General features: G+C 45.1%; 1 protein-coding gene across 1 annotated transcript in view; it reads left to right on the top strand.

Annotated features, from left to right (window-relative positions):
• LOC144504595 (cyclin-dependent kinase-like 4) overlaps nucleotides 1–10,453 on the top strand; it is a 54,348-nt gene extending 43,895 nt beyond the window's left edge. The window contains exons 7-9 of the mRNA XM_078230187.1: nucleotides 9–65; nucleotides 178–311; nucleotides 10,351–10,453. Of these exons, the coding sequence (XP_078086313.1) occupies nucleotides 9–65; nucleotides 178–311; nucleotides 10,351–10,453 (294 nt within the window). The remainder of the gene's footprint in view (nucleotides 1–8; nucleotides 66–177; nucleotides 312–10,350) is intronic.
• Nucleotides 10,454–15,056: the final 4,603 nt, after the last annotated feature.

Here is a 15,056-nt window from a genome sequence, read left to right as displayed (position 1 = left end):
TTTTTTAGGAACCCTTAGAAGATAAGTTTCCAAACATAAACCCTCATGCTCTGGCTTTCATGAAGGTGAGAAATATCTGCTGTCTTCGTTGGAATGTGCAGTACTTGTCTATAATTTGCTTCTTTCAAAACTGTTTATCCTGGTATCAAATGACTCTTTATGTACATTTTAATTCAGAGTTGTTTGAAAATGGATCCAGAGGACAGATGCAGTTGTGAAGACTTATTCGAAAACCTATACTTTGAGTTATATCGAGATGACAATGAAAAATCTAGGCAGTGGCTTGATGGACGGAATCGAAAAAGACAGCAGGTACAGATTGAGCTGCTTTTGCTCAGTTTAACATTTAAACCAGATTTGGAATGAAAGAAATGAAAAATGGAGAAATGGAATTGAATTTATATAATGAAAAGGGGAAGGCCATGCAAGTTTGTCTTCTTGAATTACTAACTTGGAATCAGAGTCAGAGAAAGAACGAATGTTCAAGATAAATTAGTCGCTACAACGATGAAATGTGATAAAAAAGAAAGACTGCATTTATTGATGCCACTTAACTCGGGGAGCACCTCCACTGCGTGCAGATGCAGTCAGTGACGTCTGAGCTCTGTTGCTATTGATGGATCTTCATGTTGGTTTAAGCCTCTGGCTTGGACCTAACAGCACAGTACAGCATGACTCAGCTTTTAAGCTATGGCTGCAGCAGCTTCTCGAGGACCAAGCCAATGGGCGTGGAACACTGTCCAAGTAACAGTGAAGACATCGGGAGAAGACTCACCTGTGGATTGAATCTACTTCATGAAGCAGGTGCTCTTTCATTGCTGTGAGTTTGAAGTGGCAAACATATTCTGCTTACGAGATTTCCCCAGCGATGGATATTTTGACGTCACGTTCAAAAGTGTTGTGGATTGCATCAAGCCCCTGAAGGCCTACAGGGAATAAAGCAACCAGAGGCCCCTATCCATCCAGACTGCGGAGCCTCTGTTCACTCTGCCATCACAGCGGAATCGGGTTGTTACATTCCACATCCCTGTGATGGACTGCTCACATTCCTTGCCATGTATGTTGAACTAAACGGAAACAGCACTGAAGTGAATTTTGGTATTTGGGCAAGCAAACAGCAGGTCATGGCGACCTTGAGACAGATACGAATGGAGCCATCCTGCACTCCTCCCTCCAGTTTTGCCATTGGAGGAAGTCGAGGATACCTTTTCTATGTGGGGCCACCACAAGTGTGTCATGCCTCTGGCAAAACCAGACATGTTGCTGCCAACTGCAGAAACTGCAGGCAGGAGGGACACACAAACCAGGGCTGCAAATGCTGCAGCCCATGCAAGGAGGCTGGCCATCTTTGCAAGGCCTGCCCAAAATGGGCTGCTATGTATGCGCAAATCATCAGTTGTGGAGCAAAAAAGATCACTACAAAGAAACTCATGTAACCTCCAATGACAAGAACAAAGACAACGCCACACAAGATGCTACCAAAGAAAACAAGGCTTCTGAACAAACGATTGAGGCCCCAGCACACCCAGACACAAGCCCATAAGAAGAGGAAGATTCAATGGAAGAGGAGGCAGCAGAACAAGAAGGCCTTGGTAAACGATGACCAGGAAACATTGTAAGAGGAATACACTTTCAGCTAGTGTCCCCAGTGCTGACTCCTCCTCAGATGAGAAAGGACAAGCTGGCCATCACCAACAAAAGGCAGCATGAGAGACCCCAGACCACAGACGATGAAGATGATGAAATGCCCTGGGAACATCAACCTCTGATTGATGGGTGCATCAATGGGACCAATGCACCACAGATCCCAGAAAATTAAAGCAAGGGCACATACCAGTTCCGGAAATCCAGGAGCACAAATATCTGAGGCGAAGATCGACCTGCAATCCCAACACCTATTGAGTGTGACAAGTATAAAACGCCCCCAGTGTCACCCAGTCGATGTTATGGGCCTGACACAGGTCAAAATTAATTTCTCAGCCCTACAACCCTGAAGCAGTTTGTTAATACTACAGATATGCAGGGACACATCCAGCAAATTGAACCTACAACAGAATAGACACTGGACTTTGAAACTGGTAAATCTACTTTTTAAAACGGGTTTAAAAATTGCCTCTATCAACATGTGAAGCATTAAAGATACTTTGCGATGTGTGGCCAGCCTTACTTACCTGGCCAACGTTAAAACCGACCTGCCTTTCCTGCAGGAGTGTGGGATACTTGCACCTCAGCAGCTACAGACACTAGTCGAGCTGGTGGCCTGCTGGGCTATCCATCTGGTCAGGAGGAAATGATTGTCATTCCTCCAGCCTGGGTATGCTGCTGTGGGGTGGCAACCTCACATCACCGAAGTTAAGGAGGTGGTTGGTGGACACTTCCTCATAGCAGATATTGCATACAAAAATGTTGCCCTCAGATTGATTACCGTGTATGGCTCGGCCCTAAAGAGTGAGTAGCTGGTGGTCCTTCAGCAGCTCACACTGCTGCTGGCGACTTCCAGGCCAGTCATTCTGGGCAGTGACTTTAACTGTATCATCGATGCGGCTGGACAATCCGGTAGGACCGACAGCAAACTGGATGTCACATACAGACCCCTGATGGAAACGGTAAAAATTTAAGTTTCACGATGTCTTCAGCAACCCTGCAGATGGAGCGCAGCATAAATACACATGGATCTGTCTGCTTCAGGTTAGACTTCTGGGGGGAGATTCTCCCAAAAAAATTCGAAGTGTCGAATTCGCGTAAAAACGGGAGTAAATCCCGCTGGTGTTTTCAGCGGAATTTTCAAAATGAATCTCCCGCACTCTGCACTGCGGAGTGCCTCAGCATGAATCACGCTGAAATTCAATGTCCCGCTGAGGAGACTGAAATCAGCGCGCTGAATGGGCCACTGTGCATACGCTGATCCGTCAGGGCTGAGATCGACGCATGCACAGTGGCCCCGCACTGCCGGCCACCCGATCGCTGGCCAACCCGATCGTTGGCCAGCCCTGCGACCCCGCATCGCTGGCTGCTTTGACACCCCCCACGGCCAGTCGCTGGCTCCTGGACGCATCCGGGCCAGCCTCGACTCCCACCCCCCAGCCTATCTCGATGTCCATTCCCCTGCAACCCCGATCTCCCGATACCCCCTCTCACCAGCATCCTCTACCCCCCCGCAGTCCTGACCCCCCCCCCAACAAACCCCGATCCCCCCAACACCCCAATGGCCAACCCTGATCGCTGGCCTCCCTCCCTCTGTCATTGCTGAGTGCAAAGTGGCAGCGGGACCCCCCATTCCCACCGATTGCCCTCTAGAGGCCCATCCCCCCATCAGGCCCCGCATCTCATTAGGCCCTGCTCCCTTCACACTGCCCAATGCCTAGTGGGCTGTGGCAATGTGCCTCCTGGACATTGGTACTTTGCCCCTTGGGCAGTGCTGGGGGCACAGGCTGGCACTGCCAAGGTGGCAATGACCAGGGGGCACCCCCTGGTGCCTGACTCTCTGGGGTGGCCTTGATTGACCCTGTTCACTCCAATGGGGTCGGGTCACCAGCTCCTGCAAGTGGGGAGCTATAGTAAACCCCGCTGGAGTGAAATACTGCTGGTGAGAGCGAAGAGGCTGATTACATTTAAAATACATGGTGATGAGGATTTGAATAATTTATGCAGCTCTTTTCTGGTGGAAATCCGGCTGTCGGAGACGCAAGGAGGCCGTGGCACTCAGCGGGGAGCCCAGAAATGGCCTCCGCTCTAGTCTCCCAGTCCGCTGCACTACAAAAGCAGCGCAGTGGGCTGGGAGAATCGGCCCCCTGGTTTGTGACCTGTGCATTAACAGCCAGACCCACGTGGTTCTTTCATCACAATGAACGTGGTGTTCTTCTCTTAACATTGCCTCTGACTGGACGATTGTCACCTACAGGGAAGCCAGAGGGTAGACAGGTGGACATGGATGCTAAATGTAAAACTCTTGACCCCAGAGAACCTCGAGGAACTCAAAATGGATCATAAAGCTTTTAGAACCATGAAATGCCTGTTTGAAACTCCACCGCTATGGCAAGAAGCAATCAAGGGAAACGTCAATAAGTTTATCATCCCCAAAAGTGTTCAGAAGGTGAGAGAGAGATGGGGGAAAATGTCCTGACTTCAGATAAGCTAGCAGAGTCTGCTCCGGCTGCAGTCAATGGGAGTTGATGTCAAGGAGGATCTCCAGGAGGTGAAGAGCCAGCAAGCCTTGCCCTCTGCCACGGAGGCTTCCAAGATCATCTTCTGATCCAAAGTCTGCTCCATGGAGCAGGATGAAACGTGCTCACATTCCTTCTTCCAAAAGGTACAGAGCGAGAGCTCTGTGATCAGCAACCTGAAGGAAGAAGATGGTTCGGTAAAGTCATTGCAGTCTGACATTCTGAGGATTAGCAAATCCTTCTGTGGCAGACTTTATGACCTGAAGCCAACAGCCTGCTAATCCTTCCTGTCATCTGTCATGAAAGTCTTAGATGACAGTGTGTGGGAGAGTCTGGACAAACTACTAACTCTGACTGAGCTGACAGAGAGCATCAAGTTCTTTGAGATGAGTAAAACTCCTGGAAGTGACAGCTCATCAGCTGAGTTGTATTTAGCTCTGTGGGATTGGACCAGCCCTGACCTGCTGGAAGTGTATGAGAGTATGCTTCTGGCCAGGCGCAAGTCTGAATCCATGAGAAAAGGCATCATTACCCCACAAGCAGAAGGGGGAAGGGGAAGAAATTAGAAATTGGCAACCCATTTCACTGTTTAACGTGGATTATAAAATTCTAGCCAAGGTCATAGAAATCATAGAAACCCTACAGTACAGAAAGAGGCCATTCGGCCCATCGAGTCTGCACCGACCACAATCCCACCCAGGCCCTACCCCCATATCCCTACATATTTTACCCACGAATCCCTCTAATCTACGCATCCCAGGACACTAAGGGTCAATTTTAGCATGGCCAATCAACCTAACCCGCACATCTTTGGTCATCGCTAATTGGGTCATGTCTGCTCTAGAGTTGGTGATCCACCCTGACCAGACCTGAGCTGTATTGGTAGGAAGATGTCTGGTAGCCTCGCGCTACTCAGGCATATAATTTCCTATTTTCAGGACAGGAAGGTGGACTTCTGCTTCATCAGCTTGGACCAGGAGAAGGTGTTGTGATAGAATATTGCACACCTACATGATGGAGTGCTGTCCAAAATGGGGTTGGGGAGGGAATCCACAAATGGGATCTAACTGCTCTGCATAAACATCAATAGCGCAGTTTCGATGAATGGGTGGGAATCAGAAAGCTTTCAGATCAAATCTGGCAACAGGCAGGGCTGCCCTCTCTCCTCTGTCCTGCTTGTGTGTTGCATTGAAACTTTCACCAAGTCTATCAGGAAGGATCTGGGCATCAGAGGAGTGACGATCCCAGGCAGCGGAGGCATGCAGGTCAAAGCCTCCCCATTGCCATCTTCTGCTCAGATTTGAGCTCAGTATGGAGGCTCCTGAACGTCTGCGACCAGTTGAACTGGCCTTGGGAGCCAAGGTAAAGCGTGGCATGAGCGAGATCATGTTCTTTGGGAACTGGGCTAACTGATCCTTTGTTCCCTTCATCATCAGATTAGATTACCTGAAGGTGCTGGGAATAAGAAAGAAAGTGAATGGAATGTTGGCATTTATAGCTAAAGGAATAGAATATAAAAGTAAGGAAGTATTGTTGCAACTATACAAAGCATTGGTGAGGCTGCACCTGGAGTACTGTGCACAGTTTTAGTCCCCTTATTTGAGGAGAGCTGTAATGGCATTTGAGGCAGTTCAGGGGAAGTTCACTAGATTGATTCCAGAGATGAGGGGTTTGTCGTATGAAGAGAGATTGAACAGTTTAGGCCTATATTCTCTGGAAGTTAGAAGAATGAGCAGAGATCAAATTGAGGTATGCAAGATGATAAAAAGGTATGCATAAAGTAGAAGTGGAGCAGATGCTTCCTCTTGTGGGGCACTCTAGGATGAGAGGTCATAGTCTTAGGATAAGGGGTAGCAAATTTAAAAGAGAGTTGAGGAGAAATGACTTCTCCCAAAGTGTTGTGAATCTGTGGAATTTGCTACCCCAAAGTGCAGTGGATGCTGGGACAGTGAATAAATTTAAGGAGGAGTTAGACAGATTTTTAATTGGTAATGGTTTGAATGGTTATGGGGAGAAGACAGGGCAATAGGGAGGAGGAACATATCAATCATGATTGAATGGCGGAGCGGACTCGATGGGCTGAATGGCCTAATTCTGCTCCTATACCTTATGAACTTATATGGTTTGGCGTGGCTGGGGCATGCACCAAAAACTGGGAGTGTGGGGCAATGCTCCCTCTCCATTGCAGACAAAATCCTGGTCATCGGGTGTGAGGTACTCTCAGGGTTGGTGTACATGGCACACATTTGGTCCATATCCTGATCCTGCAACACAGCAGTTATGCAAACCATCTTCAAGTTTATCTGGGGATCCAAGATTGATCCTGTGCGAAGGGACACCATGCACAAATCTCTGGGTAAGGGAGGAAAGAATGCCACCCTCATCCTCATAGTCACTTTTATGTGCAGCTGCATGAAACTGTGCATAGATCCTCAAGTATGCAAACACCAAGATGTGATTCTCCCAGCCTGCTGCGCTGCTCTAGCAGTGCAGTGGGTCAAGAGACATAAGTGGAGGACGTTTAGCGGGCACCCTGCTGGCCGCGGCACCCGGGCTCATTAAATCAATGCTAAATATATCCAAATTCGATTTAAATAATTTATTCAGTCTCACGCCGGAAATGGGTGCAAGGCTGACCTGGCTGGATATCTGGTGCCAGTAAGATCACGAGAGGTGAGAAATTGGGCATGAACTTGATTTCTTGGCTCTTGTGTGATCTTACTGTCTTGCCCGCCCATCAGCCGGTGGGGCATAATGGTAAGATGACCCCCAAAGTATATATTTGCAACAACAAAATCCTGATTGACTGGGTTAGGGAGTTGGCTTCTGAATTCTTTAAAGGTAAAATAAAAAGTAAGGCCAAAGTTTTTCAGTTCCATCATGGCAGGTTTTCCTACGGTGGATATTCCAGTCCCACTGGAGTTTATGGCATTTTGCATGACTTGCCTGCCCTGCCACTGGGAACCTAGTGCTGGTTTGATGGGACTGGAAGATCCCACCGGCAGCAATGGCTGGAAAATCCTGCCCTAAATGTGGCACCCCTGGGAGAAATAAAAGTGCAGTGGAATTACATATTAAAGTGAATAATGAGGTAAGAAAGCCATTTAAAAATCATTAACAAAGGAATCTTGGAATGAGTCTAGTTCCATCTTGGAACAGACTTTACATTTTTAATCTTTTAATGAGGTGGTAACATCAATAGTAATGTATTTTGAATACAATATTTTAAAAAAATCCATCACCCAACATATTGGCTGGAATTTTTCCAACTCGCCCACCATGGGAATCGGAGCAGGCGAGGGGCCAAGCATGGGAAGGTCCGTTGACCTTGGGCAGGATTTTACAGTTTTGGGGCAAGCGGGGCCGTAAAATCCCACCCATTAGCTTGAAATCACAAATCTGGCATTAAGAGTCATGTTATCTACCAGCTGAGCTAGTCAGTTGTGTAGGAATTCTCTTTTAAACTTGCTCACCGATTTTATAAATCTTAATGCACTACGTGATTACACATAAATTATTTGCTGTTAGATATCGTTATGTACCAGTTCCATACTTATAAAATGGTGAAAGCAATTGGTATTCTTTTCCTCACTTTATAAAATCTAGAATTTCAGAAATAACATTGTTGTGTAATTGTATTGTTACGGTGTGGGAAACCAACTTTCAACCAGAATACCCAATAAATCAGAAGCAAGAAATTGTTTAAAACTGAGTTAATATTCAATTTCTGTGGTTAAAGTTGCAGTGCTAAACTGGCCTGGGACCAAAGTGGCTTGCAACCATCACCTTGGCTGAATAAACTGTCCCAGCAATTACAGAGCAGGCCTAAGTGTACATGTGTAGCTGTCCCTATAAGATCTGGTTGGCAGCTGTCAGGAATTAAAGTGAAAAAATAACAAGATAACTGGCGCACATCACTGCAGTTTACCCATGGTGCAGATTAATCCTTTTGAGTCTTTTGCAACTTGTATGTGTGTAAATATTTTTTTGTCTTCTAAAGTAGTTTACCAAATCATCAATCAGTTATTAGGAGATTTACCTCCTCTTCCCCGCCCTCCTCCAACAAACCTCCTCCCCACTCTGCTACTTTACCTTCCACAAACACATACGAACATGCACTGACTTGTGTTGCACATAATTCTACAGGCGTCAGCAACTCTCATCTCTTCACCCAAGTAGCTATTATTAATGTGGGAGCCCAGCTAATGAGACCTACCAGATTATTCTACCAGATGGGGCATCATACAAGTGAAGTCCCTCTTCCACCCTGTCCAGGGAAGGCCAAAAGGTTAAAAGCTTGGTCAAAGAGGCAGGTTTTAACTTGCACCTTAAATGTTAGAGGTGGAGAGATTTAGAGAGGGAATGCCAGCACTTAGGGCCAAGGCAGCTGTAAGCATAGCCAAAGGTGGAGTGATTTATTAACAACAGTCCTGTTAAGGACTTGGAACATTTTGCTTTATTAAAAGTGCGATATAAATGCAAGTTGTTGTTGTTGATGTGCCATGGGCTAACATGTAGACAAAAAAAAGGGGATGAAGGATAGATCCTTGGGAAACTCCAGAGGTTATAGGTGCAGTAAGAGATGGCAAAACCAAATAAAAGTAGCTTGTTCAAAAGGATGGTGAATTGTCATTGGTTCTGAAAAGAATTTTAAAAATTGTTTGGAATACCATTTGATGGAAATAACAACACAAGCGGTTGGTTCATCTTCTCCTTGAGGCCTTTTCCCTTTTTGTCGAGAATTCGGAAATATCCTCCAACTTCCTTTTGTTAAGTTCTAATATAATTAACTATTTTCCTGAGCCCAGATAGTACTGAACTGAAATCTTCACTCAAAGTGAAGATGGTAAGATTGGAAAATATCTGAAGCCAAACAAAGATGGTCTAATTGAGGAACAGAAAGTCTATTCCCTGGTATGCTTTACAACTTGTAATTTGTTTGCAAAATCAAGTAAAAGTGTGTGCTCGTAAATTGTGTTTTGTAGTCTTCTTTTAAATTGTTTATTTCAATAAGATTTAAGGAGATCTTTATAGAAGAGCTAGATCCAAGTCCTGGGCTACTTAAAAATCAGTTGCCATCATAGCAAAGCTTCCTTTTTAGTTGGGGGATTTCTAAGCTAGTTTCAGCATGATAATAATAAACTACATTCCAGAGATGAGGCCAAAGTCCAAAGTGCAACAAAATCCTATAAACAAGTCTGCTTTCCAACTTAACACAACGGCAATCTTATCATTTGTAAATAACGGCCAATTTAGGAATGGGTCATTTTGCCACATATTAATGTCTCAGCAAATTAGGTTTGTGGAAATAAACAATTCATCTGATTAAATATAAACCTTAAAAGTATGTAACTATAATACATTTCATTAGCCAAAGTATTGGAAAACAAATCTTTAATGACGTGCAATTTATCTAATATTATTACTGTGACTGGTAAAGAGCAAAATGCACAATCTACGGAAAGTTGCAGTAAATTCTGACCTAAGGGTAGGAAGTGCTTACTCTTTGGCATTGATGTTTAGAGGTTTATGGGGAGTTGTGTTAGGAAGGATGTAGGAAGCCTGAAAGTGAATTGCACATCCAGAAAGACTGGGGATATGGAGGTCAGCTGATCCTAACTGGAGGGCCCATATAAATTAAACTTTCTGGAAACTTCTTGCCACCCAGCAGGCAATGCGGAATGTGGTTGCAGGAAACTTTATTGTTGACTGCAAGTCAGTCGGTGGGAATTCCTTTGTGATCAGGGCATGGCAGGTTTGGGGATTATCTTTTCAATTGGCATGGTGGAAAGGCCAGGCCTGGGGTTGATCCTTCCAGGACATTCCTATTTCTCCTGGTCCTTCAAACAGAAGGAAATTTATAAGACTTAGTTTGGTCAGTTGGCTCCTCTTGTAGTGGTGTGTAACTCCCCCTGGTTTGATATTAATATTATGTTATGGCTCCAATGATGCCATCGGACTGGGACTATTATATGTTAAATAGGTCCCCACCTGCTTTCAGTGGAGCCTTGTCAATGGGTTGAATTGTGGCTGTTAATATTAAACCACGTTGGAATGTGGAGAGATTTCTATTTTCAAGATTTTAACAATTCGCTAGACCCATTCCTGCCTGCTGGGGGGGTGGGGGGACTGGTTTAGAAACAAAATCTATGACTCACATATTTATTAGCCTGTTTTGTCATTTTTGAAACCAGCTTTTGCCTCAGCTTCCCGGTAATAATGGGTCACCTGCACCAGATCCCAGAAAGCAGGTTCATCAGCAGCGGTTTGACCATCTTCCTACCATCTGACAATCCCTATCAAATCTCAATATGATTCCAAAATGAAACAGAGACACCTAGACATAACATATTCAAGAAAAATTCTGTATATGACTGAATTAGCATCGTGTATATTATTTGGCTTTGTTTTATTTTCTGTAAATATGATCCATGTACACATTAATTAAAAACAACAAACATTGTTTCATATTTTGATTTTCTTGTTTGTTCTTCTTAGACTCCAAGAGGGCAGTTAAATGGGACATTAAAAGCACAAATTAAATTCTGTGACAGAGGTGCACCATATATGTAATGTCTGCAACTGTTTACACAGTGTGGACACCCCATAGAGATACCATCCCTTGATCTTTTCCTTAATGCTATGAGCTAATTTTTCAAATAACATAGAAATTAGCTTTCAGAAGGCTTTTTGTGTTAAGGTTTGGAACAGATGTTTCATCTCACTGTTTGAAAAAGTCTTTGAAGTCTCATGTGCATAAAGTTTCATACAATGGCTTAAGCTAATTATAGGGAATGTGTTTGACCATCTGAACCATATTATAGTGAGGAAGAACTCAATTATTAATGATTTTAGTCTTTGAGGGAATTCTAAATTCTAACCTACTGACCTCATTTTCAGAGCTTTCACCTTTTATTTCATGGTCTGAATGCTACACAGAACTGGAAGATGGGGGTTTGCTAAAAACTGGTTGTTGAGGGGTGGTAATGGATTGTCAGTCACTTGTAAAAGCTGACTGCTGTTTGCATCTTGCTAACGTGCAGCTTGCTGGGCTGACTGCAGGCTTTTCTGGTCTGCTCATTTAATCATCATGTTTTGTGTGTTTTGATTGACTTATTTTACATATGGTACTCTATGATGTGAGACAAAGTGTTGGTGTAACTGCACCAAATAACGTAACACAAATCAAAATTGTCTTGAGTGACAAATCCCAGGCACCAATAGAAATTATCATTAATGATGTACAGTTTATTTGCTTTTAAAAATTGGCACAATAACACCTGTTGCATTTAGTTTGGTGGATATATTATAGAAAGAGTATCAAAGCAATAGAAAAAGGTGCAACATAGAATGTTACCAGCAGGTACTATTGAATTTAAGGGAAATGTATTGGTAATTCTGTGCAACTTCCAATATCAATGACTATTAGTTTGTCAGTACTATTTTAGGCTAGTCATAGTAAAGGAAATGATGAGGAATGCACTGTTGTGAATGCTGAATTATAGGCCAGAAGTAATAAAGGTTGCACTTTTTTTTACATTTGACTTGTGTCTTAATGTTCATTCTTTGCTCGTTGATGGATTAACAATTGCATTTGAAACTATTCACTTAAAGGCAAAGGAACTAAGTGATGCAATGCGTCAGCAGTGTACTGTCCTTTCTCCTCTGGAATTGGAATCAGGTTAATTCTCAAACCAACACGTTGTCATGAATCAATAACTTAAAACAAATGGGAATCTTGCTTGGAGAAGCATAAAAATTGTTGTCATGGAAGATTAGAAAAACATAGGACGGGATACTCCGGTTGTGCGGGGAAATCCTGCCCGAGGTCAACAGATCTTTGCATGGTCTGCCTCCTCCCACCCCCACCTACTACGATTCCTGTGGTGGGTGGGATGGGAAAATTCCCCACTTGGTTTTGTGCCTGATTTATCTTTCTTACATTGAGATTATATTGTTTGAGTAGAGGAGAGCGTGGACTCAATGGAATGAGGGGCCCTCTTTCTGAGCCATAAGTGACTCTATGAAAGGTTACAATGATCTGAATGCTCTCAGAATTCATAACAGCATAGGTGAATCGATAACAGAAATATGAGTATGATATCATCATAGAATCCTTACAGTACAGAAGGAGGCCATTCGGCTCTTTGAGCCTGCATCGACAACAATCCCATCCAGGCCCTATCCCCGTAACCCCAGGTATCCCACGGACTAACGGGCAATTTAGCATGGCCAATCCACCTAACCCACAAATCTTTGGACTGTAGGAGGAAACTGGAGAACCTGGAGGTAGCCCACGCTGACACGGGGAAAATGTGCAAACTCCACACAGTCACCCAAGGCCAGAATCGAATCTAGGTCTCTGGAACTGTGAGAAAAAAAAACTCACTCACTAACTGTGAGTGGTTAGCAGTGCTAACCACTGTGCCATCGTGCCGCCATAACGACAACCATTACAGAGACTGGGACCTGAATATTCAAGGGTATTTGACATTTTGGAAGGACAGAAGAAAAGAAAAATAATATCATAGAGCAGACCATTGGGATGCTCAAACAACGGCCGCAATTCTCCCATCGTGACCCGCAACTTTTCTGGTGGGTCGCGGTAGGAGATGTGCATCGCTGGCTTTGTACCGGGATTTGCGCATGCACCGGGAACGCATGTGCATCTCCCAGAGCCGGTGAACAGTCACCAGTCAGACCACGCTGGAAACTGGCGGGAAGGCAGGTAAGTAATTTGAATCTTTTTAAAATGTGTTTTAAATATGTTTAGCAGTTCATTATAGGGAACTTTCAGGTCCTGGTTGAATCTCCCACCCTGCCAGGAGTACTTCATTCCGGCGGAGTTTACACTAGTCCCCACGTTCGGGGAACTAGCGGGAGAACCTGCTGGAATTAATTGGGGACAATCGGGGCCTACTGGGTATTGGGCAGTGCCTCGGGGGCAGGGCCTATTGTGGGTGGGGCCTAGGGGTGATCGGTGGGGGTGGGGGGTCCCGCTGCCACTCTGCAGACAGGATCGGTCTGGGATGTAGGGAGGGCAGCGATTGGGAGGGGCTAGTTGGGGGGGGGGGGTCTGCCGGGGGGTGGGGTTGGAGGGATTGTCACTGCTGGGGGGTGAAGAGGGGGGATGGGGCTGTGCATTGGGGTGCCGCGATCGGGCCGTGGGGGGGGGGGGGGGCTGGAGGGGGTCCTGGGCTGGCCAGCGATCGAGCTGGCCAGCAAACGGGGAGTCTGACAGATCGGGGCCACTGCGCATGCGCAAAGTTCCAGTACTATTAAACTCCAGTGCGAATAGGCCCTGCCCCCCTGGGTTTTTAATGGTGGTAAGAGTTTTAACAACACCAGGTTAAAGTCCAACAGGTTTATTTGGTAGCAAATGCCATTAGCTTTCAGAGCTCCAAGAAGATCACGCATATCGACACAGACAGATCTCCAAGAAGATCGCGCATATCGACACAGACACAGCGCTCCGAAAGCTAATGGCATTTGCTACCAAATAAACTTGTTGGACTTTAACCTGGTGTTGTTAAAACTCTTACTGTGTTTACCCCAGTCCAACGCTGGCATCGCCACATCATTTTTAATGATATTCATGGCTGGGACCTCTACATTGCACAGACTGTGGAGATTTGGCTGAGAATCTGAATTGACAAAACAGTCAGGATTTAGAACAGTTTTCCTGCCAATTCAGCACTTTTGGGAGAATCCCCCCCCCCCCCCCCCCCCCGCCCCCCTCCGACATTTCCCCTGCCTGGATCACTCGAGAGCAGCTCTGCAGTGCTCACCAGACTGCATGTCACAATTTGTCACGGTACGTACAAATTTGAAATCATGAGGGCACAAGCCTTGCCATTACTTACACTGCAAGAAGCTGAAGAAGAAAAGGAGGAACAGGAGGAAGGGAGGAGACAAGCAACATGTCTTCTTTCTATCCTGCCTGATGAGCCAATCACAGACATGCAGGATACAATCTGTACTGGTGAACAAAACTACATCTGCCATTGACAATCAGTGTCTTGTTGGCTACAACACTGAATTCAGAGACACCACAGAACAAACATTCCTAAAAACTTTATCAAACAATTTTATCCAGTATTCTATACAAACATCAGCTAATCACCCTTGTGCCTTAGTGCCTGTCTTTAGCATGCCTTGCCTGGCTTGGTGTTCCTATGCAGTGCTATCATATTAGCTGCTGCATGGCTGGAAGAAGGCTGCTGACTTTAAGTAGCAGAGACTACAGGACAGCATGCCTCCGAACAGTTCTGGACTAAAAAAAACCCACTTTAACTTTATTAGCTCGACATGTGCAACAACTGTCTGGTTGGCTGACTGACAGGCAACATGAAAAGTATTTGTGGAATGGTAGCGATGAAAGGGCGAATGCTGTCAACCTGAGAATGCATAACAGGTTTGTAAATCACAGAGCCACTACAACTTCCCTGGTGCTGTGCCTCAATCTGTTAATTTCTAGGCTGCTGAGACCCTGAAATCCACAGCCTGCTCTACCATTGGGGTGAGGACATGCATCCATGCCTTCTGGCTGGGCTATGCTGCCTAAAATTACATGCCACCTTACAGAATCGGAATGGTTGCAGCAGAGAAGGAAGCCATTTGGGTTGTCATGTCCACACTGGTTCTATGCAAGAGTATTCCAGCTCTTCGCACTCCAGGTTTCTGTTGACCTTTCACTAAACACCCAGATAATTAAGGTCCTCTACCATCAGCACCCGCAGCACAACTCCTCCTCCCATCAATTAAGGTCAGTGGTGAGATTATGGAAATAGTGGATTATTTTTCATATCTTGGGAGTTTCCTCTCAATTAAGGCAGACCTAGTTGATGAAATGTCCAACATGTCAACTCAGTTTTCAGCTGACTAATGAAAAGA

The sequence above is a fragment of the Mustelus asterias genome, chromosome 15 (genome assembly GCF_964213995.1).
Source record: "Mustelus asterias chromosome 15, sMusAst1.hap1.1, whole genome shotgun sequence".
Classification (NCBI taxonomy): domain Eukaryota; kingdom Metazoa; phylum Chordata; class Chondrichthyes; order Carcharhiniformes; family Triakidae; genus Mustelus; species Mustelus asterias.
This window is presented reverse-complemented; position numbering and strand designations above follow the sequence as displayed.